This window comes from Tursiops truncatus, chromosome 15 (genome assembly GCF_011762595.2).
Source record: "Tursiops truncatus isolate mTurTru1 chromosome 15, mTurTru1.mat.Y, whole genome shotgun sequence".
NCBI lineage: Eukaryota > Metazoa > Chordata > Mammalia > Artiodactyla > Delphinidae > Tursiops > Tursiops truncatus.
In genome coordinates, this window is record NC_047048.1 from 37,891,738 (window position 1) to 37,919,736 (window position 27,999).

General features: G+C 53.8%; 2 protein-coding genes and 1 non-coding gene across 12 annotated transcripts; 1 reads left to right on the forward strand and 2 right to left on the reverse strand.

Moving 5' to 3' along the window:
• NME4 (NME/NM23 nucleoside diphosphate kinase 4) lies at positions 1 to 3,188 on the reverse strand. 2 transcript variants are annotated; one of them, XM_033840101.2, is made up of 5 exons: positions 3,007 to 3,171; positions 1,246 to 1,379; positions 872 to 973; positions 662 to 774; positions 1 to 137 (listed from the first exon to the last, which is right to left on the reverse strand). In XM_033840101.2, the coding sequence occupies exons 1-5, from the start codon at positions 3,095 to 3,097 to the stop codon at positions 14 to 16; spliced, it is 564 nt and encodes a 187-aa protein (XP_033695992.1). In that variant the 5' UTR covers positions 3,098 to 3,171; the 3' UTR covers positions 1 to 13. The 2 variants fall into 2 exon arrangements, with proteins under 2 accessions (XP_033695992.1, XP_033695991.1); XM_033840100.2 differs by having other exon boundaries at positions 66 to 249; positions 3,007 to 3,188.
• On the forward strand, positions 1,370 to 27,207 carry PGAP6 (post-GPI attachment to proteins 6). 9 transcript variants are annotated; one of them, XM_033840562.2, is made up of 13 exons: positions 17,963 to 18,221; positions 21,738 to 21,915; positions 21,997 to 22,189; positions 22,462 to 22,589; positions 22,790 to 23,058; positions 23,142 to 23,461; positions 23,861 to 23,948; positions 24,024 to 24,147; positions 24,565 to 24,701; positions 25,109 to 25,287; positions 25,356 to 25,502; positions 26,329 to 26,445; positions 26,794 to 27,207. In XM_033840562.2, exons 1-13 carry the CDS (start codon positions 18,095 to 18,097, stop codon positions 27,088 to 27,090), a joined length of 2,304 nt encoding a protein of 767 aa, XP_033696453.1. In that variant the 5' UTR covers positions 17,963 to 18,094; the 3' UTR covers positions 27,091 to 27,207. The 9 variants fall into 9 exon arrangements, with proteins under 9 accessions (XP_073648654.1, XP_073648651.1, XP_073648648.1 ...); XM_073792553.1 differs by lacking the exon at positions 17,963 to 18,221 and adding an exon at positions 1,370 to 2,784 and having other exon boundaries at positions 23,861 to 24,147; XM_073792549.1 differs by lacking the exon at positions 21,738 to 21,915 and having other exon boundaries at positions 16,852 to 18,221.
• On the reverse strand, positions 15,350 to 15,456 carry LOC117308384 (U6 spliceosomal RNA). The gene has a single exon (XR_004522366.1). It is a non-coding gene; the product is annotated as a U6 spliceosomal RNA (small nuclear RNA).
• Positions 27,208 to 27,999: the final 792 nt, after the last annotated feature.

Sequence of the window (27,999 nt, forward strand, 5' to 3'; positions counted from 1 at the left end):
GCACCCTGAGTGCTCAGGCTGGATAGATGCTGCTGTGGTGGCCTTCGTCTGCCCAGTCCACCAGCTCACTGCTCTGGAACCACAGCTGGATCTCCCTCTGGGCCCCCTCCACGGAGTCGCTGGCGTGGATGACATTCCTGTGCCAGGTGGCAGAGGTAGGACACAGGCTTCAGTGTGCACCTTGGGGGTCCCAGGGACAGTCTGCTGCGTGCACCTTGGGGGTCCCAGGGACAGTCTGCTGATCCCCTACTGTCGAGGGGAGCAAGCGGGGTGATTGTACAGAGGTGAAAGGAAGAACAGGGGAGCTGCAAAACTGGATTACAGCCTGATCTCAGCTTCTTACCCACAACCTCATCTGTCCTGTGCTAACCCCCGGGGTGTCTGGCGATAAAGTGAGGTGACAGACAACGATGGCAGAGCACATATAAAACACCCACGGAATGCTTTATCTTCTCCTGTGTGCATGAAAGGGTTTTTAAAAAAACTGCACTAGCAAACGTTAGGTGTGATGTGCCATCAGTAAAAGTCTCCTCTGGCTTTACTTTCCCCTGAGCAAGAAGCCCAGGTCTGGTGGATCTGCCTTAGCAGCAAGCCGCCACCCCAAGCCCCTAGTGAGCTGGCCCTCAGCTCCAAGTGGCCAAGTGTGTTAGGGCCCCCATACCTGCTGATGTGGATGCTGAAGTCTCCCCGGATGGTGCCAGGGGCAGCCTCAGCCGAGTTGGTGTGTCCTATCATAGCCCTCGAGGTGCAAACCACATTGGGGCCTTCCCAGACCTGCAGCACAGAGATAAAGGAGGTGGGGAGAGGTGGGTATCACCAAGGGCTCAGTCCAGGACCCTCCACCCCTCCCACCACCCCTGCCCCGCTGTACCATGGCCACCACCGGACCGGAGCTCATGTAGCTGATGAGGGCTGGGTAGAAGGGCTTCCTCTGCAGGTTGTGGTAGTGCTCGGCAAGGATGCTCTCTGGTGCCTGGTGCATTGGGGGAAGGAGGTGAGAGGAGGCCCTGGAGAGGGAGCCCCACCAGGCACTGGGACAGTGACATGGTGTACTGATCACAGGGCCCTTTGCAGACGACACCTACATGGGGCAGCACTCCAGCCACAAAAGCACAAGGCAGACACCTCCCCACCCCTCCCCTTCTACTGCCAACACCGGGATGTCTTCCTGACGCAGGGCTGAGATGTGAGAAGCCCCCCATCCCAGTCCCCTCAGGGACACCCACAGGCCAAGAGCCCTGGTACCTGCAGCATCTTCATCCCCACCAGCTTGAAGCCCCTCCTCTCAAAGCGCTGGATCACATCCCCAACGAGCCTCCGCTGCACCCCGTCTGGCTTCACCGCAACCAGGGTCCGCTCCAGGGTCCAGGAGGGTCCTCCTTTAGAAGAGGGGGGTTCGGGGCTGCCGAGGCCTCACCCTTTCATGTCTCCCGGACCTGGGTTCCCCTGCCAGGACCCAGGGGTCACCTGGACTTCAGAGTGTCTGCCTCAGGCAGAGCAGCTCTGGAGGGGAGAAGTGTGGTGTCCACAGCCAGGACTGTCTAGCATGGTGCTACCCCTTGGGACAAGCAGCACAGGGGGTCCCTGGGGACTTCAGCCTGTCAGAGGGGCCATGGGCCCTCCCAGGCAGTGGCAGAAGCTGCCCATGATAGAGCTGAGTCCCCTGAAAAGGCATCTATCTTAGACAGCCTGGAGGCCTAGGGAGGCACAGTCCAGCTCAGAGGCCACCTGGAGGCCCAAAGATGCCACACTGGAAAGAAAGTACAAGTCTTGGCCTGATTTTCACTCTTGTCCTTTGTGGCGCTAGCACAATGTCTGAACCCCCAACCTGCCACATCAGGAAGGAACTACCACCCATCTTCTGGGTCTCAGGTGAAGGAATGGCAGGGGACCAGGGAGACAGAAGTGCACTTTCCCCACCGGCTGGGCCACAGACAGCGGGACAAAGGGACCTGGGGATTGAGGAGAAAGGTGGAGGGGTTCCTGTCTGCAGGTGGGGAGAGTTGAGAGGGCTCCTCCCCTCACACCTTCGTTGGCCAGGCTGCTGTGGGGTTCCAGGGTGGGATGCTTCCAGACCTAAAGTCAACACTGCCACAGTCTTCCCCCTCCTGGGGAGACACTGCCCGGAAGACCCCCCAGCATCGTCACCCTCCTACAGCCCCAGGCCACTTCCAGAGTTATGCTGACCCTCAGCATTGGGTCCAGGGTCAAGTGTACTTTTGAGAGGAGCCCAGACCCTGGATGTCCAGCTAATTCCTGCAAAGAGGGAGGAGAAAACTGGAGGAGCGATGAGACATAGGGTCCAGGAGGGCCAGTGTCCCTGGAGGCATCTGCAGCTGCCTTCCCATCCCCAGGAGGAAAATAAACCAAAGTTGTGCAGGGCCTGGAGAGCAGACAGTGGGTTCCCACCACATCCCTTCAGTGAACCGCGCTGGAGGAAGTCCCCCCATCCTTATTCCGTCCCCCAAGCCCAGTGCCTGGGGGCCCTGCTGCCAGCTGGCTTGTGCCTCAGCCGGTGGCAGTTCACTCTTGCCAGCATTTGGAACGCCAGGACGTCTGCTGCTCAGGAAGAGCCTGAGGGTCAGCAGCTAGGGCAGAGGTCCCTGTGGATACCAGCGGGCAGGGATAGGCCAGAGGGAAAAACGCCCCAGGACGGCAGTGTTCATCTGATGAGAATGACCCCTCTCAGGAGCCCCGAGTCCGCTGCAAAGTGTGGCCACCAGGCTTCTGGCTTCCTCCTGCCCTGGAACCCTGGGGACCCCCTGCCCTGAGCACGGTGAGGAGGTGAGCGGGGGCGTGGGGGGCTGGGTGGGAGTGAGCGGTGGTGGGGGGGGGGGGGTGCGTGCAGGGCCCCAGCCCGGCGAGAACCCGACGGTCGCGCAGCTCCAGCCGGCCAGTCCCGAGGCCTCAAGCCCCCTGCACCAGGGCCCGCACGTGCGCCAGCAGAGGCCTGCGGCGCCTCAGGCCGCCCCACCTCGCGCATGGCCGCCGGGTGGGCGGACTCACCAGAGCTGGAGCGCGCAAGCAGGCTGGCGACCGGGGCCCGCGTGCGGCACATCAGCCCCCGCAGCGCCGCGCGCCCGGAGAGACCGCGCATGACTCCCTGCCCGCGAGTGCTGTCTGAGAGCGCAAGAGAGAGGCCCGGGGATGGAGGGGGAGGGGCAGAGGGAAGTGGGAGGGAGGAGGGTGGAGGGAGAAAAGGAACCTGGGGAAGGGTTGGAGGGACAGAGGGAAGCGGGAGGAGGGAAGGGGAGGGAGGTGGAGGGGCAGAGGGAGAAAAGGAACCCGGGGAACGGGCAGCGGGAGAAAGGTAGGAGGGAGGGAGGGGAAGGGGGAGAGGAGGAGGGGTGGAGGGAGGGAGAGCGGCGCAAGGCCCCCATGGCCTCTACCCTCGCGGCCCCACACCGACCCTGATTCACTCAGGCGGCCTAAGGAAGTATTTAATGTCAATTTCTGTTAAAATCAGAAGAAAAAAACAACAATGATGATGAACACAGCATGGATTGTATTCGTCTTTATACGAACACAGTCCTTAAGTATCAGTTTGAGTTCATGCAAGTCCTCCTGCGCCTGTCTTGGGCTGCACCCCGCCCTAGCAGGAGGACCTGCTTCTGGGGGGCGGGGGGTGTCCTCCCACCTGAGTCTCCCTCGGAAATTACACCCTGCATCAGGGGAGGGTGGACCTGGATGGTCAGGCAGGACATCTCTGCATTTGGATGGGGAAAATCCCACCTTTATTCTCAAGTGGACATGTAACTGCATTCCTCTAACTGAAGGAATTTAGCTTCCACTGAAACCCTTACGGTGCCTGTGACTTTATCGCAAGCAGAAATCACAGATATTCTCATTTACTATATTGTTCCAGTTGAGAAGATGGCGCAGTACTGTTTGAAATATGAGATCAGCTGCAAGATCTTATGTAATGAGTTTTCGTTTTCTTTTTGTTTTAATTTTATTTATTTATTTTTGGCTGTGTTGGGTCTTCGTTGCTGTGCGCGGGCTTTCTCTAGATGCGATGAGCGGGGGCTACTCTTCGTTGGGGTGCACAGGCTTCTGAATGTGTTGGCTTCTCTTGTTGCGGAGCCCAGGCTCTAGGCCCACGGGCTAAGTTGCTCCGTGGCATGTGGGATCTTCCCGGACCAGGGCTCAAACCCATGCCCCCTGCATTGGCAGGCGGATTCTTTTCTTTTTTTTCTTTTTTCTAATTTATTTTATTTTTGGCTGCGTTGGATGTTGTTACACGCAGGCTTTCTCTAGTTGCGGGAAGTGGGGGTTAGTCTTCATTACAATGTGTGGGCTTCTCATTGCGGTGACTTCTCTTGTTGCGGAGCCCGAGCGGGCTCTAGGCGCGCGGGCTTCAATAGTTGTAGCACACAGGCTTCAGTAGTTGTGGCTCACAGGCTCTAGAGTGCAGGCTCACTAGTTGTGGCGCACGGGCTTTGTTTCTCCGTGGCATGTAGAATCCTCCCAGACCAGGCCTCGAACCCATGTCCCCTGCATTGGCAGGTGGATTCTTAACCACTGCACCACCAGGGAAGTCCTGTAATGAGTTTTTCAAAAAGCATATATACTTCTTTATGCTGTTGTGGATGGAATTGTTTTCTTAATTTCATTTTCAGTTGTTCATTACAAGCATATAAAAATACAATTGAGTTTTGTATATGGATCTTGTATCCGGAGACTTTGGTGAACTCATTTATTAATTCTAACAGTTTTTTAGTGGATTCCTCAGGATTTTGTACATACAAGGTTATGTCATACAGGAATAGAGATAGTTTGACTTTTTCCTTCCCAATCTGGATGTCTTTTTTTTTTCATTTTATTAATCAATTGCTTGGCTAGAATCTTCAGTACAATGTTAAATACAAGTGACCTTCTTTTTCCACTGTCTTAAGACGGGAGATTAGATTATTGTTTTGAAATATTTTTTTCTTTCTTAGTATAGACATTTACAGCTATAAATTTCCCTCTAAACACTGCACTAACCATATTCCATAAGTTTTGATGTGTCTTCATTTTCTTTCATCTCAAAGTATTTTCTGATTTCCCTTTTGATTTCGTATACTCTAAAAACTACAAATCATTGTTGAAAGAAATTACAGAAAATCTAAATAAATGACAAAACATCCCACATTCATGGATTGGAAGACTTAACATGTTAATATGTCAATGCTCCTCAAACTGATCTACAGATTCAACTCAATCCCTGTCAAAATCCTGACTTCTTTGTAAAAATTGGTAAGTTGATTCTCAAATTCAGTGGGTTTGCAAGAGACCCGGAATAACCAGAAACTCCTGAAAAAGAACAAAGCAGGAGAGCTCACACTTCCTGATTTCAAACTTATCACAAAACAATAAAAATCAAGTCAGTGTGGTACCAGCACAAGGATAGACATATAGACCAATGGAATAGAATTGAGAGTCCAGAAATAAAACCATACCTCTGTAGTCAACTGATTTTGGTGAGGAAGCCAAGATCATTCAATGAGAGACAGAATAGTCTTTTCAACAAGTGGTGTTGCAGTAGCCAAGACATGGAAACAACCTAAATGTCCATCAACAGGTAAATAAGTAAAGAAGATGTGATACACATATACAATGGAATATAACTCAGCCATAAAAAAGAATGAAATAAAAAAAAAAGAATGAAATAATGCCATTTACAGCAACATGGATGGACCTAGTGATTATCATATTAAGTGAAGTAAGTCAGAAAAAGACAAATACCATATGATATCAGTTAATATGTGGGATCTAAAATATGACACAAATTAACTTATCTACGGGACTTCTCTGGTAGTCCTGTGGTTAGGACTCTGTGCTCCCAATTCAGGGGGCTCAGGTTCGATCCCTGGTCAGGGAATCAGATCCCGCATGCCACAACTAAGACCCAGTGCAGCCAAATAAATAATTTTTTTTTAAAAAAAGACATGCACCACAATGTTCATTGCAGCACTATTTACAATAGCCAGGACATGGAACCAACCTAAATGTCCATTGACAGTTGAATGAATAAAGAAGATGTGGCACATATATACAATGGAATATTACTTAGCCATAAAAAGGAATGAAACAGTTATTTGTAGTGAGGTGGATGGACCTAGAGCCTGTCATACAGAGTAAAGTAAGTCAGAAAGAGAAAAACAAGTACCGTATGCTAACGCATATATATGGAATCTAAAAAAAAAAAAAAAAAAGGTACTGATGAACCTAGTTGCAGGGCAGGAATAAAGAGGTAGACATGGAGAATGGACTTGATGACGTGAGGTGGGAGGGCGAAGCTGGGGCGAAGTGAGAGTAGCATTGGCGTATATACACTACCAAATGTGAAACAGTTGGCTGGTGGGAAGCAGCAGCATAGCACAGGGAGACTGGCTTGGTGCTTTGTGATGACCTAGAGGGGTGGGATAGGGAGGGTGGGAGGGAGGCTCAAGAGGGAGAGGATGTGGGCACATGTGTATGCATATGGCTGATTTGCTTTGTTGTGCAACAGAAACTAACACGGTATTGTCAAGCAATTATACTCCAATAAAAATGTATTAAAAAAAGTATCATTTAAAAAAATTAACTTATCTATGAAACAGAAGCAGACTCACTGAACAGACTTGTGGTTGCCAAGTGGGAGGAGGGTGGAGAAGGGATGGATTGGAAGTTTGGGATTAGCACATGCAAACTATTATGTATGCAATGCATAAACAACAAGATCTTATTGCATAGCACAGGAAACTATATTCAATATCCTGTGATAAACCATAATGGAAAAGAATATATAACTGAATCCCTTTTTTTTTTTACATCTTTATTGGAGTATAATTGCTTTACAATATAACTGAATCACTTTGATTCAGCACTGAAAAGATGCTCAACATCATTAGTCATCAGGGAAATGCAAATCAAAACCCTGAGAGACAACTTTATACCCGCTATCATGGCTAGAACCAAAAGGTCAGATAATAACCTGTGTTGGTGAGGATGTGGAAAAATTGGAACCCTCCTACATTACTGATGGAAATGTAAAATAATGCAGCCACTTTGGGAAATAGTCTGGCAATTTCTCAAATGATTAGAAATCGAATCATATGACTCAGAAATTCTACTTCTAGGTATATACCCAAAAGAAATGAAAGTACATGTCCACAAAAACTGGTACACAAATTTTCACAGCAGCATTATTTATAGTAGCCAAAGGGTGGAAATAACCCAAGTGTCCATCAGTTGATGAATAGATAAACAAAATGTGGTCAGTCCATGCAGTGGAATAGTATTCGGCCATAAAAGGAAGGAAATACTGACACATGCTGTAACCTGAATGAACTTTTTTTTCCCCTAACTACTCGACCGCAAGGGAATTCCCTTGAAGGAACCTTGGAAACATTATGCTGAGTGAAAGAATTCAGTCACAAAAGGCCACATATTGTATGATTCCATTCATGTGAAAGTACAGAATAGGGAAGTATACAGAGACAGAGAGTAGTATTAGTGGTTGCTTAGGGCTGGGGGTGGGGAGTGGTGGGGGAATGGGAGGGTGATAGCTAAACGGTATGGAGCTTCTTTTTTCTTAATATTTATTTTATTTTATTTTGGGCTGCTTCAGGTCTTAGTTGCGGCACACAGGATCTTCTCTGCGGCATGCGGGCCCTCTAGTTGAGGCATGAGGGCTTAGTTGCCCTGCAGCATGTGGGATCTTAGTTCCTCGACCAGGGATTGAACCCGCATCCCCTGCATTGGAAGGTGGATTCTTAACCACTGGACCACCAGGGAAGTCCCTGGAGCTTCTTTTTAGGAGATGAAAATGTTCTAAAATTGACTGTGGTGATGGTTACACATATGTGTGAGTACACCAAAAATCATTGAATTGTAAATTTTATTTCATTTTATTTATTTATTTATTTTTTGCGGTACGTGGGCCTCTCTCTGTTGTGGCCTCTCCCGTTACGGAGCACAGGCTCCGGACGCACAGGCCCAGTGGCCATGGCTCACGGGCCCAGCAGCTCCGTGGCATGTGGGATCCTCCTGGACTGGAGCACGAACCCGTGTCCGCTGCATCGGCAGGCGGACTCTCAACCACTGCGCCACCAGGGAAGCCCCTGAATTGTAAATTTTAAATGGGTGAATGGTTTAGTATGGAATTATTTCTCAACAAAGCTGTTTTTTCAAAGATGAAAAGGCAAAAAATAAGAAAAAAAAACAAAAAAAAAGACCAAAAAAATGAAAAAGCATTTATTATTATGTCACATATTTTAAATGTCTTGAGGCATCTTGGCTGTTTCATCAAACCACTTCCAACCCTGCACAGGTCAGGCCCTACACTGCTCTGGGACTCTGAGGCTGCTGTAGCCCAGCCCCAGACTGATCCCTGTTCCCAGAGACAGTGCAGCACTTGGCTCACGGTACTGCTCTGTGCAAGGTGGCCACTTCCTGTTGGGAGGTGAGCCTGCTTCCCCACCCCCTTTGCATCTGGGCTGGCCCTGTGGCTGGTTGTGTCTGCACAAACGCTGGGTAACATCCTCATCTGGGCCTTAGAGATCTACACTTCTGCCTTTGCCGTTTGGGATGCACGGGCTTGGACTTTCCTTTCCGTGTAAAGAAGCCTAAGGCAGCCACAGAGAAAGAGAAAGAAAGAGCCCCCAGCCCCCAGCCATCCCTACCAAAGCACCAGAAGTGTGGGTAGTCATCTTGAGAGTTCCAGCCCCAGCTTATGCCTCAGGGAGCAGAAGAGCCACCAGCTGAACCCTGCCCAACTCCCTAACTCAGCAAAGAATCAGCAGAAAGTATCCTGGCTGTTGTGTGAAGCCGTTCAGATTCGGGGTAATTTGTTGAGATGCCTCCCACTCAACCCAGCCTGGCTCAACTGAGCCCATCTGAGATGTGGAATCCCTTGGCTTCTCTGTGGCCAAGCCAGGGCTCAAGTAGAAGAGTGGCCCTAGGTCCACTGCTCCTCCGACCACAGTTCCCTGCATCCTCTTCTGTCCAGGATCTGTGCAGCTTCTGTGTGAAGACTTCAGGCTCACAGGTGGCTGGCTGAGTGAGTTAGGAGACCTGAGTTTCGACCCTGGTCCTTCTTCTAAGGCTACACCTTTACCCGCCCTGAGCCCCCGTCCCCTCCTCTGGAAAGTGCTGCTGACGGTGTCTCAGGGAATAGGGTTCTGGCACATGGGCTGCTTCTTGCTCTGTCCTGTCTCGTCCTGTCCCCTCTGGTCCCTGTTCCTGTCCCTCTCCTGCACCCTGACGCCCTCCTCAGGCTTCCAGACCCACTGCCACTGTGTGGGATTGCTGGGGGATTTACCTCCCCCAGAGGCAGAGATGTGCACCCTGCATCTCCCTGGCCCCCATATCGCAACAGTTCTGGGGTGCCTTCAGAGGTTCCCGAGAGATCAGGCCAGAGTTCCATGACCTGGGCCTCCTTCTCTTCCCTTTCCAGACCCACTTCCTACTCCCCCTGAGTGTCCTCTGGGACCACGTCCTAAAACATCGTTCTCACATTTTCACACAGGTCCACATCAGGGTCCACCTCCAGGAAACCCAGCCTCAGAAAGGAAGATACCAGAAGGAAGCACTTTATGACCACATTTGATACAGCAGAGCACAAACACGAGGCTGTTCATTTCTCCTCTGATGCTGACTCTCCTCCCGCGTCCGGCACTAAACGTGGAAGCACTTTATCAATACATTTGCTCGGTATTTATTTCTCCGTGACCGCATTCCTCCCTTCTAGACTCTCCTCTCGCATCTTTTGAGGAGTGGATCTCATAGCCCTCAGATCATTTTCAGTTGTTACAGGTCCAGTTTCACGTGGGTTAAAACCCCCGCCATGTATCCACCTGAAGAGTCCTTTCTCTCCTTCCCCCAAGCCGGCCAGGTTTGGTCCAAGTGAGGCTGGTCTGCAACAACGTCCTTTCTCTCAGTCTCTGTCCTCATCTGGTGCATGACTTTCTTGTCTCCAAGTTGTTGACATTCAGCTTCCTCCTGGCAAGGCAGCCCTAGTTCCTTCTGAGACTTAGGACGACAGACATCCTGTCTCGGACCCTGCACCCCTGAGCCCTTCAGATAGAGCCAGGGCCCAGGGCCAGTGGTCAGCTGTCCTCACCTTGACCCACAGACCCCAATCAATGTTCCAACAGGATTGTTTTGTGGTCTCGAATTACAATACGGAAATGCAAGGTGCCTGACTACCCAGACTCTCTGAAGAAGATGAGGGTGAGAGGGCTTGTTCTGCAAGCTATCAGTCCTTGTTACATAGCTGTAATAATTCCGACCATGTGTTGGCCCAGGTATTGACAAGTAGACCAAGGGAACAGGATAGAGAACCCAGAAACAGACTCATACATGTACGAGCACCAAATATATGACTGAGGAGCTGCTGCAGATCAGTGGGAAATGCAGACTTTTCAATAAACATTGCTGGGTCAATCAGGTATCCATATGGAAAGAGAGAGAGACCTAATCCTACATACACAGAAATAAATTTCAGGTAGGTTAAAGGCCTAAATATGAAAGGCAGATCTATAAAGCTTTCAGAAGGTAAGAAACTATAAGCAGGACCTTCTAAGGGGAAGAATTTCTTTAGGCACAAAAGGCACTAATCATAAAGAAAATGATTGACAAATTCAACTACATTAAAATGAAGAACTTCATAAAAAGCACCATGAAGACATTAAAATGGCCCAGATCTAAAACACTGACAATACCGAATGCTAGCAGGAATGTAAAGGAACACTAGTTCATCACTGGTGGAAATGCAAAATGGAAGTTACTTTGGAATATATTTTGGTGGTTTCTTACAGAACTAAACATACTCTTACCATGTGCTGTAGCAATCATTATACTTGGTATTTACTCAAATGAGTTGAAAATGTATGTCCCCAAAAAAGTGCACATGGATGTTTATAGCAGGTTTATTCATAATTGCTTTATTCATAAATTGCCAAAACTTGGAAACAACCAAGATGTCCTTCAGTAGGTGAATGGATAAATAAACTGTGGTGTATCCAGACAGTGGAATATAGTTCAACAATAAAAAGAAATACAGGGGACTTCCCTGGTGGCCCGGTGGTTAAGAATCCGCCTGCCAACGTAGGGGACACGGGTTCAAGCCCTGATCCGGGAGGATCCCACATGCCACGGAGCAACTAAGCCCAAGCGCCACAACTACTGAACCTGCACTCTAGAGCCCACGAGCCACAGCTACTGAGCCCGCGTGCCACAACTACTGAAGCCCACGCGCCTAGAGCCCATGCTCTGCAACAAGAGAAGATATTGTATTGAGAAGCCTGTGCACCACAATGAACAGTAGCCCCCGCTCGACGCAACTAGAGAAAGCCTGTGCGCAGCAACGAAGACCCAACACAGCCAAAAATAAATAAATTAAAAAAATAAAAATATTAAAAGAAAAAGAAGAAAGGGTGGGGAGTAGATGAAACAGAGCTGTCAAAATGTTGATGATTGTTGAACTGGTGTGATAGGTATGTGAGGGCTTGAGTGTATGATTTGATTTCAGTGTATGTTTGAAAATTTCTATAATAAAAGGTAAAAAACAAAACAGGTCTTTAAAAAAAAGAAAAGAAAAAAGAAATGTGCCATCAAGCCCTAAAAGGATATGGAGTAAACTTAAATGCGTATTACTTAGTGAGAGAAGCCAGTTTGGAAAGGCTATATACTGTATGATTCTGACTATATAACATGCTGGAAAAGGCAAAACTCTGGACATAGTAAAAAGATCAATGATTGCCGGGGGTTGGGCACTGGAAGGGATGAACAGGCAGAGCACAGAGGATATTTAGGGCAGTGAAACTACCCTGTATGGTACTATAATGATAGATACATGTCATTATATATTTGTCCAAACCCATAGAATGTACAATACCAAGAGTGAACCTTAATGTAAGCTACGGACTGTGGATGATTAGGATGTAGGTTCTTCATCTGTAACAAATGACCGCCCTGGTGGGGGATGGTGATAGTGGGGGAGGCTGTGCATGTTTGGGGGCAGAGGGTATATGGGAACTCTGCACTTTCTGCTTAATTTTGCTATGAATCTAAAACTCTTAAAAATAAAATATATTAAATACACACACACAGACTATGAAGAAAGAAAAAGACAAGTCACAGAACAGGAAAGAATATTTCCACCACTTAAAACCTGTGCACGTCTAGTGCTCTATGACCAGAAATCAGTGAGTAAAAGACCAATGGCCCAACAGCACAGCAAATACTTGAAGATTCGTTTCTCCAAAGAGGAAATTTTAACGGCCAGTAAATAACGCAAAGGTGCTCAGCCTCAGGAGTAATCAGAGAAACGCAAATAAAGTCATGGTACAAATCTCCAAGTCTGAAAATTCCAGATATTAGCGAGGATGTGGACCACTGGAACCCCTCACTGCTAGTGAGACTCTCAGCTGACCAAACCCGTTTAGGTGAACAGCGTGGAGTTATCAAGAAAGGGAAAAGACAAGCTACAGAGCCAGAGAAAATATTTGCAACTCATAAATCTGATCAGGGTCTAGTATGAAGAATTTATAAAGAACTCTTACAAGTTAATAACAGAAAACCACTCCGCCCACACCCTCCCGTAACCCTCTCCCCTTGAGTGTGGGCTGCACCCAGTGACAAGGAGAAAACAGCAGGAGATGGGAGGTTGCCTCCAGGATTGGTGACCAGACCCGCTGATCTGCTTCTTCCTTTCTCCTCCCCCACATCCTGCGTAGAGCTCCAGCTGCCCTACGGGCAGGTCCACGTGACAAGGAACCCAGGTCTCTGGCCAACAACCAGTGTGGACCTGAGGCCACAGCCACGGATGTGAGTTTAGAAGCACATCCTACCCCAGTCTAGCCTTGAGATGACTGAAGCCCCCGTTGACACTTTTGCAGCCTGACTAAGGATGAGATGGGTGGGGAATGAGGGGCGACAGCCTTGAATTTCTGGGACATTCCTGCTTGGAGAGACCCTGCCCTGCAGGGTGGGAGGAGGGGGCAACCCAGTAGAACCAGACTCCGTACCAGCCCTGCTGCTACTGTCTCCTTGCCCTACACCGGCTCTCCAGCTGTTTCTAATCTTGTGCCTCTTTGGGTAAACGTGGAAGTTTCCAGGTTGCCCCTTCCCCAACACCTGCAAACCAGCAGCCTCTCAGGAGACCCTGAGTCTGATTTTCACTGACTTCTAGTTACCTAATTATTGTTATAGATTTCTAATTTAATTCCATTGTGGTCAGAGAGCATATTCTGTATCACCCAAATTCTTTGAAGTTTATGGAGAACTGGTTTTTTGTTTTGTTTTGTTTTTGGCAGTACGCGGACCTCTCACTGCTGTGGCCTCTCCCGTTGCGGAGCACAGGCTCCGGACGCGCAGGCTCAGCGGCCATGGCTCACGGGCCTAGCTGCTCCACGGCATGTGGGATCTTCCTGGACCGGGGCACGAACCTGTGTCCCCTGCATCGGCAGGCGGACTCTCAACCACTGCGCCACCAGGGAAGCCCAAGAACTGGTTTTTAAAAATTATTTATTTATTTGGCTGCACTGGGTCTTAGTTGCAGCATGCGGGCTCCCAGCTGTGTTATGCAGGATCTAGTTTCCCAATCAGGGATCGAACCCAGGCCCCCTGCATTGGGAGCACAGAGTCTGAACCACTGGACCGCCAGGGAAGTCCCTTGACGCTCTTTTAATAGGTGCATACATATTTATTTCTTCCTTATGAATTGACCCTTTTATGGTTATGAAAAAAAAAATTTTTTTGGTGATACCTTTTGTCTTGAAGTCCACCTTATCTAATAGAAATATAGGGACTCCAGTTTCTCATGTTTATTATTGCATGCTGGGTCTTTGTCCATCCGCTTACTTTCAACCCATCTGTGTCTTTATGGATGTAGATAGCTGGGTCTTGCTTTTTAGAAAATCCAGTCTGATAATCTCTGCCTTTTAACTGGAGTGTTGGAGTGTGTAGTCCATGAATAATTAATGTAATTATTGATATGGTTGGAGTTAGGTCTCCTATTTTATTATTTGTTTTGTGTTTGCCCCCTCTGATTTATATTATTTTCCTCCTTTCCTGACCTCTTTCGGATTAAATGAATATTTTAAAATACCTTTTAATTTATTTATTGGATTTTTAGGTATACCTTAGCATTATTTTTATACTGGTTGCTCTAGGGATTGTAATTACATCCCTAACATCACACAGACTATTTAGAATTTATACTGTGCCACTTCATGTAAGATGCAGGAATCTTGCAACCATGTAGGTCTGTTTTCTCCTCCCCCCTGTCCTGTCTGCTCCATTGTTTCTGCAGAGAAGTCATAGGTTGTTTGAATTGTTATTCCCTTGAATGTCATTTTTCTCTGGATGCTTTCAATATTTCCTCTTTTTGTTTGGTTTTCAGTAGTTGACTATTATGTGCCTGGGTGTGATTTTCTTTGTACGATTTCTTCTTAGGATTCACTGAGCTTCTTGAATCTGTACATTAATGTCTTTCACCAAATTTCTTATGTTTTTTCTGCCTCGTTCTCTCCTATCCTTTTGGGACTGCAACTTTAAACATTTTAGACCTCTTTTCACCCCTGCTCGGGTCACTGCAGGGGGAGCCAGTGTGGGTGGCTTCTTCTCGGAGCTGGGGTCCCAGGTAGCCTGACCTGCATCTGCCAGCCCAGGGAAGCTGGTGAGGGCTGCCAAGGGGGAGCACTCAAACCAGAGCATCACTCTTGGGGTATCCTACCCTGGCAACATCTGCCCCTGTCACTCACTGCCACCAGGGGACCACTTTCATCTTTCTCATCTTCTGTAAATTGCCGGGATATGGGATATTTCCAGTGTCTTCTTTTGGACTGTCTTTTTTTCAGTGTGTGAATTTCCTTTCTATCTTAGGTATATTCACCGTTTATCACACAAAGCACATGTTTTCTCCCATTTGTCTTTTGACTTAATTGATGACGTCTATCCTTTCACACTTTTTATAATTACGTAGCATTTTAAAAAATGTAGTCAAATAAGTAACTTTTTCTTCATGTTCCCCGGTTCCCTGTCTTGCTCAAGAAATTCTTTCCCATGACTGTATTCTAAGGGACGTGTTCTAGTTTCCTTTTAATATTTTTATCATTTTATTCTTTTTTTAAAAAAAATTATTGGATTATAGCTGATTTACAATGTTGTGTTAGTTTCAGGTGTACAGTAAAGTGACTCAGTTATACATATACATATATCCACTCTTTTTTAGATTCTTTTCCCATATAGGTCATTACAGAGTATTGAGTAGAGTTCCCTGTGCTATAAAGTACATCCTTATTAATTATCCATTTTATATATAGTAGTATGTAAACGTCAATTCCAATCTCCCAATTTATCCCTCCCCTCTTTCCCGCCTAAAAATATGGAACGCTTCACGAATTTGCATGTCATCCTTGTGCAGGGGCCATGCTAATCTTCTCTGTATCGTTCCAATTTTAGTATATGTGCTGCTGAGGCAAGCACTATCATTTTATTCTTGACAGTTGACAGCCTGATCCAGTTGGAATTCATTTTTCTGTGTAGTGTGAGGTAGGATACAGAACCGTGTATCCGCAAGACCTCGAGAAGGGGCCTCCTGCCACTGGGCCTGTTTCCATCTTCACATTTGGCCTCCCAGGTGGGTCCTTTCCATTTTTTAAAAAATATTTATTTATTATTTAGGCTGCGCTGGGCTTCAGTTGTGGCATGCGGGACCTTTTTGCGGCATGCATGTGGGATCTAGTTCCCTGACCAGGGATTGAACCCTGGCCCCCTGCATTGGGAGCATGGAGTCTTACCCACTGGACCACCTGGGAAGTCCCTCCTTTCCATTATTAATACTCTGTTACGTAGCAGAGTTCTCCTGAGCCCCCTAGATGGAGCACCGATGCCTCCTCTCCTGCCTGCTTGGGGAGCTTGGCCCGGGAGCCTCACACTGAGGTGACCCTCAGAGTGGGTAGGGCTGGTGGGGGACCGCTGAGCCCAGCCTGGGGCAGGGATGGATCTCGGCTGGAACAGTCTGCAGGGCTCAGTGCTGACCACAGCTGCTGTCCCCAGCATGATCTGGGTCAGTACAGTGCACTAAAATCGAAGCTCAGCAAAACCCAGAATTGGTCTCTGTCCCTTAAAACTGAGAACCTGGGAGCCCCCTTCGGCCAGGGGTGAGGGGGGTCCAGCCTAGATTCCAGAGGAATAAAGGGTCTCTTTTAAGGGTTCACACCTGGGACTTCCTTCCCCCACCCTCCCACCATGCCTCACCGTCCCCCCTTACCCCCCAGCATTCAGTGGCCTTGGGCTCCCCGGTCAGCTTCTCTTCCCTCCCGACCGGTAAACCCTCACGCACGCGCGAACACCCCCATACGTACAAAGTTCGAAAGGTGCAAACAGGTATAGCCCCTCTTACCAATCCTCGGCCACAGGGCTCCCTTCCCTCCCCGGCTGCTGGATGCTTCCAGGCATTCTACGTCTTTAAGATATGCAAATTAAAAAAATTTTTTTGTACAAAAATGGTAGCTTTCTGAACACATTATTCTGCCCTTCCCTTTTTTCAGCTAATAGTCCCCCTGGTAGACCATTCCCAATTAGTACACAGAGCTTCCTGGTTTTCCTTTTACAGCCCACTGGATCAGTGTTTATAATATCACAGTGTTTGAATTTCGATCTGGGTACCCATGACTCTAATGCCCATACCCTCATGACCAATATCTAGGTGCATGCTGCACTTGAATGCAGCCTCACGCTTCTGTGACCATATCTGCAGGGAAAATGCACAGCGGTGGCAGGACTGGGGCTCCCGGGAGGCTCAGCAAACCTAAGAAAGTCTGTGGGCAATGCCACCCTTTCGGTAGGATCAAATTTTTTGATCTCTGCAGATTTGTTAGGTGAAAGAAGGCCTCTGGGTGCTTTTCAGTTTGCATTTCTCTAAGGAGGGAAATATTCATCTGCATATCCTTTCCAGGAATCTTCTCTGGTGGTTTGCTGTGGGAGAGTTGATATTTCTTATTTACTTGTAGGAACTCTTTATTATTAGTAATCTCATTAAGATCGGCCCTTTGTGATGTGAGTTGCAAGTGTCCTTCCATTTGAGGCTTGTTTTTTGAGTGTGGTTACTCAGTTTTGCTCGTAGCTGAATTTCTATCTTGCCTCTAGCCTACAAGGTCACATGTAGAAAAGCCTTCGCTTCCCCTAAACTGTGAAAAAGTTTCCCCATGTACTCTTCCAGTCCCTCCATCGTTTCCTTTTCACGCTGAAATCCTTAATCTGTTGGAATCTACCCGGATGTCAAGGGTGAGTGAGTCCCATCCACTGACGTGAATCGCCACCTTCACAGTGTACGAAATATGTACAATGAGCCTTTTCATTTTTCCATGAAAGTGTTTTTCACACATACTCGTAGCGCCTTTGTGGTGTGACGCGCCGGGAGGCCGGCCGGGGAGTCTAGCTCCGGGAGGCAGGAGCCGGCGCAGGCTGACCGGACCTCGCGCGGCGCCCGGCCCACGAGCAGGGACCGAAAGACACTGGTGTCCCGGGGTCCCCCCAGCGCATCCAGAAAGCATGTGGGGACACTCCGCGGACGCTTCGAATCTCCTGCGCGTTCCAAGTCACGCCCCACCATTTCTCTCTCTGAACCAAGACCCCCGCGGCCCCCGGGGTCCCGCGCCACCCTTCGCCCCCATTCCTCCCTCCGCCCCACGTGTCCCGAGACCCTCCACTCCATCCCGCCCCGCCTCCCCCACCTGCGCACTGTCGCGGGCCCGAGTCCCCCACCAGTCCGGACCTCCCTCCGACCCATTTTCCCTGCGCGCCCTCTTGGTCCCCGCATCGACCCCCGCCCCGCGTCGACCCCCGCCCCGCACCCTCCTTCAGATCGCCTTCCCCGCGCGCTCCCCGAGCCCAGCTCAGCGCCGTGCGCCCGGCGCCGCTCTCCGGCCCAGCTCCCGGCGGGGCGGGGCCTCTCAGGCGGAAGTGCCCGGGGCGCCGGCGGCTGGGACCGGCCTGGACGATGGGAACCCAGGGCAGAGGCGGCGGCTGGGGCCGCAGTGGCGGCCGTGGCTGCCCGAGCGGCGGCGGGGGTGGGCGGCCGGGTACGCGGGTCGGCTAGCGCCGGGCCGAGCGCGGAGCCATGCGCCAGGCTGGGACCGGGACCGGGGGTGCGTTGGTGGCGGTGGTGCCGGTGGCTGTGCCGCTGCTGCTGCTGCTGCTGCTCGCTCGGTCCCCGCCTGCCGCCGCCGGCGACGGCCAAAAGAGCGGTGAGCGAGCGCGGACCCGCGGGCGCCATCCCGGGGGCTCGGGCTGGGGGGCGGAGGGAACAGTGGGGGGAGCGGCCGGGATTGTGAGTCACCTGGGGGCACCTGTGCGCTCACCTGGCGCGGACGTAGGGCCCAGGTCCCCACCCTGGGTTGGGGGCGCAGGGCGGCCCCTTGCGGGGCACCGAGTGTGACAGCGGGCGGTAGAAGGGACACCCGCGCCCCCTCCTCTGTCCCCGGGGCCGGGTTCAGCCAGACGGTCCCCTTGGAGCGAGTCCTCCCTTCCTTCCTGCTCCTCCTCCTCCCAACGGGTTCTGGTCGGGCACGAGCCTCGCACACCAGGACGTGGGGGTGAAGTGGCCCAGGGGGATTCTTCTGGGACCTCAAGAGCTGCGGGGGGGAGCTAAGAGCCCCTGGGAAGAAACGTTGGGCCGTGGGATTCCTGGGTCCTCATCTGGTCTGGGAGAGGGCCAGAGTTGGGAAAAAGTTGCTTAGATCCTAGAGTAGCAGCTGGGGTGGGTGTAATGCCTCCACTCCTCCCAAGGTGACCACCACCCTACTGCGGTCACTTTCAACAGCTGACCTTGCTTGTTGGAGGCTAGACTCCCAGTCGTCCTCAGGACACTAGCAGGCCAGAGTGGTTCTGAGAAATGGGCACCTCTGTGTTGTCTGGGAACTTCCACTCCCTTTGACGAAGGCCCAAGGCGGTGGCTAGACCAGAAGGTGCTGTCCTTGGGGTTCTGCAGGATACCTGAGGATGCTGAGTAAACTGCCTGATTCCTGAGGCCTTGGGCTCTCTGGTGGCAGGCTGGTGGGGCTGGGAGGGCCCAGATACCCCACCGGGCAGTAGGCAGCTTACCCAGCACAGCCTGGGGCTGGCTCCCAGCCCATCCCCCCTTCTCTGAAATCTTGCTTCTCCAAGCTCCTGTTTCTTTGAGGGTTGTGCCTCTGGTTTCTGAGCTTGGCACAGCTTGAAATGAAAGGCAGTTTCCCCGAGATGGGCCCCTGATGAAATTGCTCCATCGGGTACAGATGAGAAAGTCATGCTTGATTTCTCCTTTCCTCCTTTTCCGGGATCAGGGCTAGGTGAGGGTCACTGGTGAAGAGTTTATGGAGATGGAAAACCTGGGGCAGCCGCTCACCTCCCAGGCCTGCTGAAGTGATCCTGATTTCTGTGTGATCCTGGCTTCTGGCGTCTCTGGGTGGGCAGGGTCTCCGCACTGTGTGCCTGTCCTGGTTTGGAGGATGTGGGACAGGGTGCCCTTACTAGGGTTCCCAGGACAGGCTCAGAGACTTTCTTTCTCCTACCCCCAGCCCTGTGTCCTTGGAGGGGGTTGTGGGCAGAGCAGGTATGCATGTGATTGGTCCTCCCTGATATCAGAAATGTGTCTTCCACATCTGGCTCAGATGGAGAGCTGCAGAGCTGGGGGTGCAGTGCTGGAGGGGCTGTGTGGCCTGGGAGTGGGGACCACTGGGTCTTAGGGTGACCCCTCTTATCTCTCATGCACCTGCTGAAACTTCACAGCCACCAGCTGGGTTGCAGGTGTCCAGGGCTGGCAGGGGCCAGAGGACCTGGACACTCTCTGGTCAGGGGGCTGCACACTGCAGCGGGACCTCCCCTGCCTGGCCCCATCTAGAAGCTGGGTGCCTGGTGGGCTGGCTGACTGTTTCTCTAAGGTCCTGTGGTCCTGGGGTGGGGGGGGAGGGTTGCAGCAGCCTCAGGAGAAAGTTTGTATTAGCTCAGTGGCTGCTAGTCTCCTGGCACTCAGGCCACAGTTGGCAGTTGGGACTTGGTGGCCAGTAGACCTGGAAAGCCTGGAGTGTGTCCTATGTGATGCTTACCCCTGCCCAGCCCCCCATACCAGGCTCCTCCGAGCTCAGACTGGCTTTGCAAGTGGGCTGTTATCTTTTCTCAGGGTGTTTCCATGGCAGGGTCAGGAGGCTGGCAGGAAAGCCAGCTGCTCACCTGGTTCCCTTACCTGCTCACCTGGCCCACCTGGAAGGGCCCGGGCTTGCTGCTGGGGTGGTGTGAGTTGCCAGTTTCCCAGTGGGGCAGGGGGAGGTACCCAGCTCAGAGGAGAGGGAGACCACACCCTGCTGTGTCCACAATGCCTTTCTTCTTAAAGCACTTTAACATCCATTAACCATGGAGGGAGGGGCAGCCAAAGGGAGGTGCTGTCCGCCTCAGCCAACTCAGAGGAAGCTAGGACCCAGAGAGGGGAAGGGATGGTCAAGGTCACGCGGAGAACAAGGCCTGAGCTGGTGCTGGGGCCACTGGGGCCACGCTTCCTACCATGCAGCCCAGGTGCCTTGTCAGCCACCCCTGGGACACAGAGAGCACCAGAGCATGCCTGTTTTCTGGGAGGCCCTAGAGGGGGGGTCTGAGTGGGCACCCTCACCCACTCATGGGGCAGGTGGTTACACCATGGGCCCCAGACACATGCTCCAGCCGAGGTTGTGCCGGACACTCCCAGGAGGGTCCCAATCCAGGTTGGGGCCACAGGCCTCTGTGCCCAGTCCCAGCAGACCTTCAGAGCTGGTCTGGGAAAGGCTGGCATGACAAAAGGGGGCTGCAAGTGCAAACTTTTGGAGTGTGTGGGGGAGGGCAGCTGGCGAGTCACGGAGGTGGGGGCCTGGGAGCTACTGCCAGTACTGGGGCGCAGGGGAGCCCCGGGCTGGGGCCACTCTGCACGGGCTTGTGCCCACTGGAGCTGGGGGGTAGCCATTCCAGCCTAGGTCCCCTCCCCACAGGGTCTCTGCCTGCTTCCTGTCTGGGTGAGGAGGGGTGACGGCTCTGGTGCAACTGTATCCCAAATCATGGCCTGAGCAGGCAGCCAGCCTCCAGACCTGGACTCCCTGGCCTGTCCAGTGGAACCAGGATCAAGGATGCTGGAGCTAGGGAGGCTCAGAGGAGGTGGGGGAGAGTGTCCTGGCGTCCAGTGCCCAGGGCAGTTGGGGGGGTCCCACCCTGACCACTTCCTGTGCCCTTCAGACTCCATCCCTCAGCCCTGGATGTGCCAGGGCTGCAGTGGAGGGAGGGGAGGGGGGCTGTGACCAGTGTGGAGAGGAGCTGCCGTCTGAGTGGGACTCTTCCTGCTTCTAAGGTCTGAGACCGTTGGGGTGATCGGTGTTGGGTGGCTTGGGCCTTGTTGATAAGGGGTGGCTGGTGGTTGGGATGTGGAGATCTGGGGAAAGTTGGCAGAGGAATGGCTGTGGGAGACTGAGCCTGTGAGCTAGAGATCATTGGCAGAGCTGGAGGGGTTTAGAAAGATGGATGTGTGCACGTGAGTGGGAACGTGATGCCTGAGTGAAAACTTCTGAGCCCTGGGCCCTTGCCAAGGGCTGGGGGGGAGCAGTGACCTTTCCGAGGTCAGAGTGGGCATGCCAGGCATCCCAGGGGCTCCATGGCTTCCCTCGCCCCTTCTCTCTGGCCCAGGCCAGGCATGAGGGCCTCCATCTTCTCCCCAGGGGAGGGGGATCCTGGGCACCCTGGCCCGGCTGACAGCGCCTTCTCCGCAGATGCCAGGCTGGTGTCGGAGCAGTTTTCGCAGGCCCCGCAGAAGCTGGCTTTCTACAGCTGGTATGGCAGCGCCAGGCTCTTCCACTTCCGGGTACCCCCAGACACAGTGCTGCTGCGCTGGCTGCTGCAGGTGTCCAGGGGCAGTGGCCCCACCTGCACCAACGTGGAGATCACCGTGTAGGTGCCCGCCCACTGCCCCCACCCCCGCCTGAGCCGCCTGGGCGACACCTGAGCCTGCCCTGTTCTCCCTGCCTCCAGGTACTTCCGCTATGGTGCCCCTCCCGTCATCAACCCACTGGGCACCAGCTTCCCTGACAACACCTCCGTTCAGCCCTCCTTCTTCCTCAAGATGCTGCACAGCAACGCCTCCATCAACATCTCCCACCCAGCACCCGGGGACTGGTTTGTGGCCGCCCACCTGCCCCCTTCATCCCATAAGATTGAGGTGAAGGTAAGGGGGCTCCCTCCAGGGACAGGGGGTGGGCAGGACCCCACAGTGCATGAATGGCCAGTCCCTATTTTTCATCTCCCCAGGGCAGACTTTGCTCAGGGCTCTGTTGCCCAGCCCTGCCCCTCCACCCTAGGGCTCTATGGTCCAGCCCTGACACCCTTCCCCACAGGCTCTCTGGTCCAGCCTCACCTCCCCCAACCCTAGGGCTCTCTGGTCCAGCCCTGCTGCCCCCTCCTGGTTCCCCTTCTCCCCTGTGCCTACTCTCTCCTTAGGGCTTTGTTCCCACCTGTGCCTACATCTTCCAGCCTGACATGCTGGTCGTGCGAGTGGTCGAGGTCTCCATCCTGGAGCCTGACGTGCCTCTTCCACAGACCCTTCTCTCCCACCCCAGCTACCTCAAGTGAGTGGAGGTTGGGTGGAGTGGGTGGTACTGCTGTCCTCACTGTGGGTGAAAGAGCAGTGGGTCTGTGTCTCTGGGTCGTGCTAAGAAGTGGGGGCTAGGTGTCTCGTGCCCTTTGGCTACCACTCTGAGGGTGAAGTATATGGGGAGGTTGGTTGAAGCTGCAGAGCCCAAGTGAGGCCGTATCCCTTTGGCTGCAGGGTCTTCGTCCCCGAGTACACCCAGGAGCTGCGGCTGGAGCTGCAGGGCTGTGCGTCCAATGGGAGCCTGGGCTGCCCTGTGCGCCTCACCGTGGGCTTGGCCACCCTGCCTGGAAACTTCCAGAAGGTGCTCACCTGCAGCGGCCCCACCCAGGCCTGCCACCTGCTGCTGCCCTCACCACCCTGGGACCGGTGGCTGCAAGTGACGGCCAAGAGCCTTGCCGGGCCCCGGGTGTCCGTGGCTTTCAGTGCTGTGGCTGCCCTCACAGGTGGGCTGAGCGGGGAGATGGCTCTACCCCCTGCCTTCCGCCCTCAGGCCTTTCTCCAGCTGAGCCCCTTGTGGTCCTGACAGCCTGCAGGCCGTGGAGTGTGAACTTCCAGCACCTTCTGCAGAGCAGCCCAAACCAAAGCAGCAACGCCTCCACTGGTCTGCTGCCCCCGACCCCCAGCTACCAGGACCTGGACCGGAGGGGCAGGGTGGGCGGCGGCTCCTTCTGCCTCAGGAGCTTCCCCGTCCTGCGGGAAGACGTGGACGTGGTATCTGTGCGCTTCCAGCCCCTGGACAGGGTCTCGGTGCTCGTGCAGTCGGACATGCCCTCGGTGATGCGGCTGAACCTCAACACAGGCATGGACAGCGGGGGCTCCCTCACCATCTCCATGCGGGTCAACAAGGTACCTTGGTTCAAGAGCTCCTAGAGGCCCGGCTCGGATCAGGGCTCAGGGCCCAGGGCTCAGACCTGCCTGGGGGGAGTGATGCTGCTCAGGCCTCCCTGTGCCGACTTTGGCACGGAGACGGGATTGGGGTGGCCTTTCGGGCAACAAAGTGAGCCCAGCACGCCTTGGGCCAGAACAGGCACCATCTGAGAAACAGAAGGCCTGTTCTGCGGGGCAGCAGGTCCCCGTCGGCAGGCCCAGGGCTGCAGGTAGGGTCAGAAGCTGGGTGCCGCAGGCTTGGGGAGGAAGGGTCCTGGTAGGCCCTGAGCCAGCGGGGGCCACAGAGAACAGCACCCAGCACCAGGGGTGAACTTGAGGTGGAGGCCAGGGCCTGACCCTGAATGGCCTCCTTTCCAGACTGCGATTGCCAACACCTCAGTGGTAGCCTGTGTGACTGCTGCCTCACCCTTGCTCAGCTTCAACGCTTCGCTCAGCTGCACCACAGGTATAGGTGGCATCCGGCCCAGGGACCAGCAGGCCCTCTGGCTCCCTATGACCAGGCCTTCCTCCTCCCCTGCAGCCTTCTTCCAGGGCCACCCCCTGTCTCTGAGTGCCTCTTCTCCCACGGCCAACCTCATCATCCCCTACCCAGAGACAGACAACTGGTACCTCTCCCTGCAGCTCATGTGCCCTGAGAGACCTGAGTAAGTAAACTTGAGGGCAGCCGGCCACATGGTTGCGCTCGGGACCATGGACAGGGCTGCCCGCATCCCAGTTTGGGACTGACCCAACTTCCTGCAAGCCGTGCAGGGTCAGTTGACTTCTGGGAGTTCTAAAGGGTTCCCCACCTCCACCTGGCCACTCTTCCTGTGGCAGCTCTGAGAGTCCGGACACAAGCAGGGGGACTGGTCCAGGACACAGCCCCAGACAGGCTGGTACTCGGGCAGCGGGAAGAAGAGGGGCATCTTGGCCTCGCAGAGCTTGTGGCTGCTGTCCTCCAGGGCTCGGAGCTCGGGGGCCTCAACTCTGGATTCATGTGTCCAAGACCCTGCTGGGAGCACTGGTGGGGGACTGACCGGCAGACCTCAGCAGCCAGCCTTCCTATGGCCCCTTCCTTGCAGGGAGTGTGAGCAGGCCTCGGTCCTCGTGGAGACCACCTTGAACTTGGTGCCCTGCTTGAATGACTGTGGACCCTACGGCCAGTGCCTCCTGCTGCGCAGACATGGCTACCTGTATGCGGGCTGCAGCTGCAAGGCAGGTGAGGGACAGTCCTGATGTCTCCCCCCACTCGTGCCCTTGGCCTCCCAGCCCTGTGCCTTCCTCTGGGAGCCCATCCCAGCTCTGCCCCCGAAGAGCAAGGACAGATGCCCCCTTCCCACCCCTACCGTGCCCCCGTGCGGGCACAGAGAGGCACCTCCAGAGATGGTACTGCCTTCTGATCTTGGCCTCCCCTGCCCACACCTGCCCCCACCTACCCACACTGGCATCCACCTACCCACATGTGCCCCACACCTACCCACACCTGTCCCGGCCTGCTCAGGGGTGAGGAAGGGGCTTCTCTGCAGGGCCCTGGGTGAGGGGCGGGCCCTGAGGTTCCAAAGTGCCCCCTGCCAAGCCTGCCCGACTTGCCCGGCTTCAGACCCCCTGCGTTGCCTTGGCCCACAGGCTGGCGTGGGTGGAGCTGCACAGACAACAGCACAGCCCAGACGGCGGCCCAGCAGAAGGCGGCCGCCCTCTTGCTTACCCTGAGCAACCTCGTGTTCCTGGCCCCCATCGCCATCTCCGTGCACCGCTCCCTCCTGGTGGAGGCCTCCGTCTACGCCTACACCATGTTCTTCTCCACGGTAGGCCTGCTTGCTCCCCTGGGGGTGGTAGGGGGACCTGGGCTGCTGCTCACCGCCCGGCCCCACAGTTCTACCATGCCTGCGACCAGCCGGGTGAAGCGGTGCTGTGCATCCTCAACTATGACACACTGCAGTACTGCGACTTCCTGGGCTCTGGAGTGTCCATCTGGGTCACCGTCCTCTGCATGGCCCGGCTGAAGGCTGCCCTGAAATACGTGAGCGATTTCCTGATACCCGGGGTCTGGGCTCTGGGTGGGTGGAAGCCCTTGTGCACAGCGTGTCGAGGGAGACACCAGAAAGGGGGTTTGGCCGCTGCCCTTCAAAACCTCTTGTACTGACCAGTCGCCTGCTGGAAGAGGCTGCCTCCAGTTTTGAAGGGACTGTGTCAGCTGCTCGGAGGATGCCAGGAAAGGAAGGTGGTGGGCAGGGTTGGGCGAGGCCTGTTTCTCTCCCAGGGCCCCATTCAGAGAGGAGGTCTGGAGACCCAACCCTGGACCAGACCTCCCTGAGAAGCACCCAGCTGTGCTCCTGGAGTCCCTGGTGCTGAGGACACTTCAGGGACTTTTCTGCTGTAGCTGGGCTTGGCTGATGGAGATGCGTGCCCTGGTGCCCTGCCTGCCCAAGTTTGTGCCCCAGAAATTCACCTGTGGGGAATTACCTCTCAGTCCAGTGGTTAAGACTCCGTGCTTTCACTGCTGAGGGCGGCGTGGGTTCAATCCCTGGTCAGGGAACTAAGATCCCACAAGCTGTGCAGCGCGGCCAAAACAGAACACATTAGAAATCCACCTGTAGATGGACCCTTGGGACTGATGGATCCCAGCAATACAGGAGCTGGAGGAGGGGCACCTCCCTCCCAGCCAGCAGAGCAGGGCAGGGTGTGCCAGTTGCTCCAAGGGGACTGGCAGAGGTGCTGGGGGGCAGTAGGGACAGTGGGATGACCAGCAGGCCCAAACCACCTGCTCCTGCTGGACCTTGTGCCATTAAAGACAAACCAGGCCTAGGGCTCCTGTGACCCTGCCATCGTCCTTGTGTTTTGCCCAGGTTCTGTTTCTCCTGGGCGCTCTGGTCTTCGCCATGTCCTTGCAGCTGGACCGCAGGGCCGCCTGGAACACAATGGGGCCTTGCCTCTTTGCCATTGTGGTCATGGTCACCATGTGGGTAAGGAACTAGGGCAGGCCTGGGGTCCTGCCCAGGCTCCCTCTCCTGGTAATTGGGGTAAAAGAGCATGGGCTCTCCATACACCCTTACTCTGGGAGGAGAGAGCATGGTCCCTCATTTTGGCCATGTTCTCAGTCCTGGGTCTGAGTCCTCCAGATCTGCTGAGGGCTGCCAGTGGCACCCACAGGGGCTCAGTGTGGCTTCATGCCCAGGGCCTGGGCCTGAGGAACCCATAGATCTTTGTGCCCTTGAACCCCTCCAAGCAGCCCATACTCCCAGACCAGGGCAGGCCCCTAGGAGCTGTGGCTGCAGCCCCTGTGCCAACACTCGTGTGGTGGTTTTCTCCAGGTGTACCGCTGCGGGCGCCGGCGCCACTGCTACCCCCCCTCCTGGCAACGCTGGGTCTTCTACCTCCTGCCCGGCATCTCCATGGCCGCTGTGGCCATCACCATCTACACTTCCATGATGACCAGCGACAACTATTACTATACCCACAGCATCTGGCACATGCTGCTGGCAGGGAGCGCAGCCTTCTTGCTGCCACCACGTGAACAGCACACCAAGCCCTGGGCCTGCTCCCAGAAGCTCACCTGCCACTATGAGATCTGCAAGAACCACCGGGACGAGCTGTACACAGTGACATGACACAGCCAGCTTGGGGACGTCTGCAGCTTTGATGATCTCTCTAGCCAGGGGCAGGACCAAAGGAGAGGGACCCTGTCCAGATCCATTTCCAACTGAATAAAATTGCCCTGAGCACTCTTTTGCTTTCTCCTCCTGAGGAGAGGACCATACCCCCAACTCCCTTGTGCCCACTGGCTGCCAGCTGACTCGGTCACTCTGCAGGTCCCAGCTGGTATCTGCAGTGGCCCCTGGGGCCTGGGCCTGGCTGCCTGGAGACCACAGGTACCATGTGGGGTCAGGTTCTGAGTTCTTCTGGCCTGGGGATGGTTGGAGGGAGATATAGTGTAAGAGTCCCCCATTGCCCTATTCCCCTGTGAGGCTGTGGTATGAGAGACCCAGGTGGGCCGAGGAGGCCTGAGCCCACCTCCCATGGGCCCCTGCCCCATAGGCTGGGAGCTATGCCATCCCTGGCTCATTGACACTTTGTGCCCCTGAATGCCAGCCTGCCACGGGCATGGGGATGCCCCCTGCTAATACATTTGCCATGTGAAGGAGTGACCACATTTACCAGGGAGCTGATGTCACTGGGGTGTCCGTAAGGGCCAGCTGCCATGGGTAGCATGGGGGAGGCTGACTTCTGGCTGTCCAGCCCTCCCCCTTCACTCCCTTTGGCTCTCAGTTTTGGAGCTGCAGGCCCCTGAGATGAGGTTCCTGGGGAGGGGGCTGCCAAGCTGCTCTGGGAGTGCTGGGCCTGCAGGACACACCTTGTCCCATCTTTGTGTCCTACTGACCCCTGGGTTCCTGGGCCCTGTCTAGGGAGCATCTCCTTGAGTTACTCCCAGGAGAGAAGGTGATGGCTGCCGCCCCCCACTGGCCCAACCACACGTTTTGGGAGGGGGCTCCTGGAGGCCCGGCCCTGCCTTTCTCCTT

What these genes read in the sequence shown, in the direction of transcription:
- NME4 (XM_033840100.2), bottom strand. Translation starts at nt 3,097, where the DNA reads ATGCGCGGTCTCTCCGGGCGCGCGGCGCTGCGGGGGCTGATGTGCCGC. An exon ending in GCTTGCGCGCTCCAGCTCTG is followed by an intron (nt 1,380 to 3,006) that starts GTGAGTCCGCCC and finishes CCTCTTCTAAAG; the next exon opens with GAGGACCCTCCTGGACCCTG. An exon ending in TGGGGATGAAGATGCTGCAG is followed by an intron (nt 974 to 1,245) that starts GTACCAGGGCTC and finishes CCAATGCACCAG; the next exon opens with GCACCAGAGAGCATCCTTGC.
- PGAP6 (XM_073792546.1), top strand. Translation starts at nt 17,527, where the DNA reads ATGTGGGGACACTCCGCGGACGCTTCGAATCTCCTGCGCGTTCCAAGT. An exon ending in ATGTGCCCTGAGAGACCTGA is followed by an intron (nt 24,148 to 24,564) that starts GTAAGTAAACTT and finishes CCTTCCTTGCAG; the next exon opens with GGAGTGTGAGCAGGCCTCGG. An exon ending in ACACCATGTTCTTCTCCACG is followed by an intron (nt 25,288 to 25,355) that starts GTAGGCCTGCTT and finishes CCGGCCCCACAG; the next exon opens with TTCTACCATGCCTGCGACCA.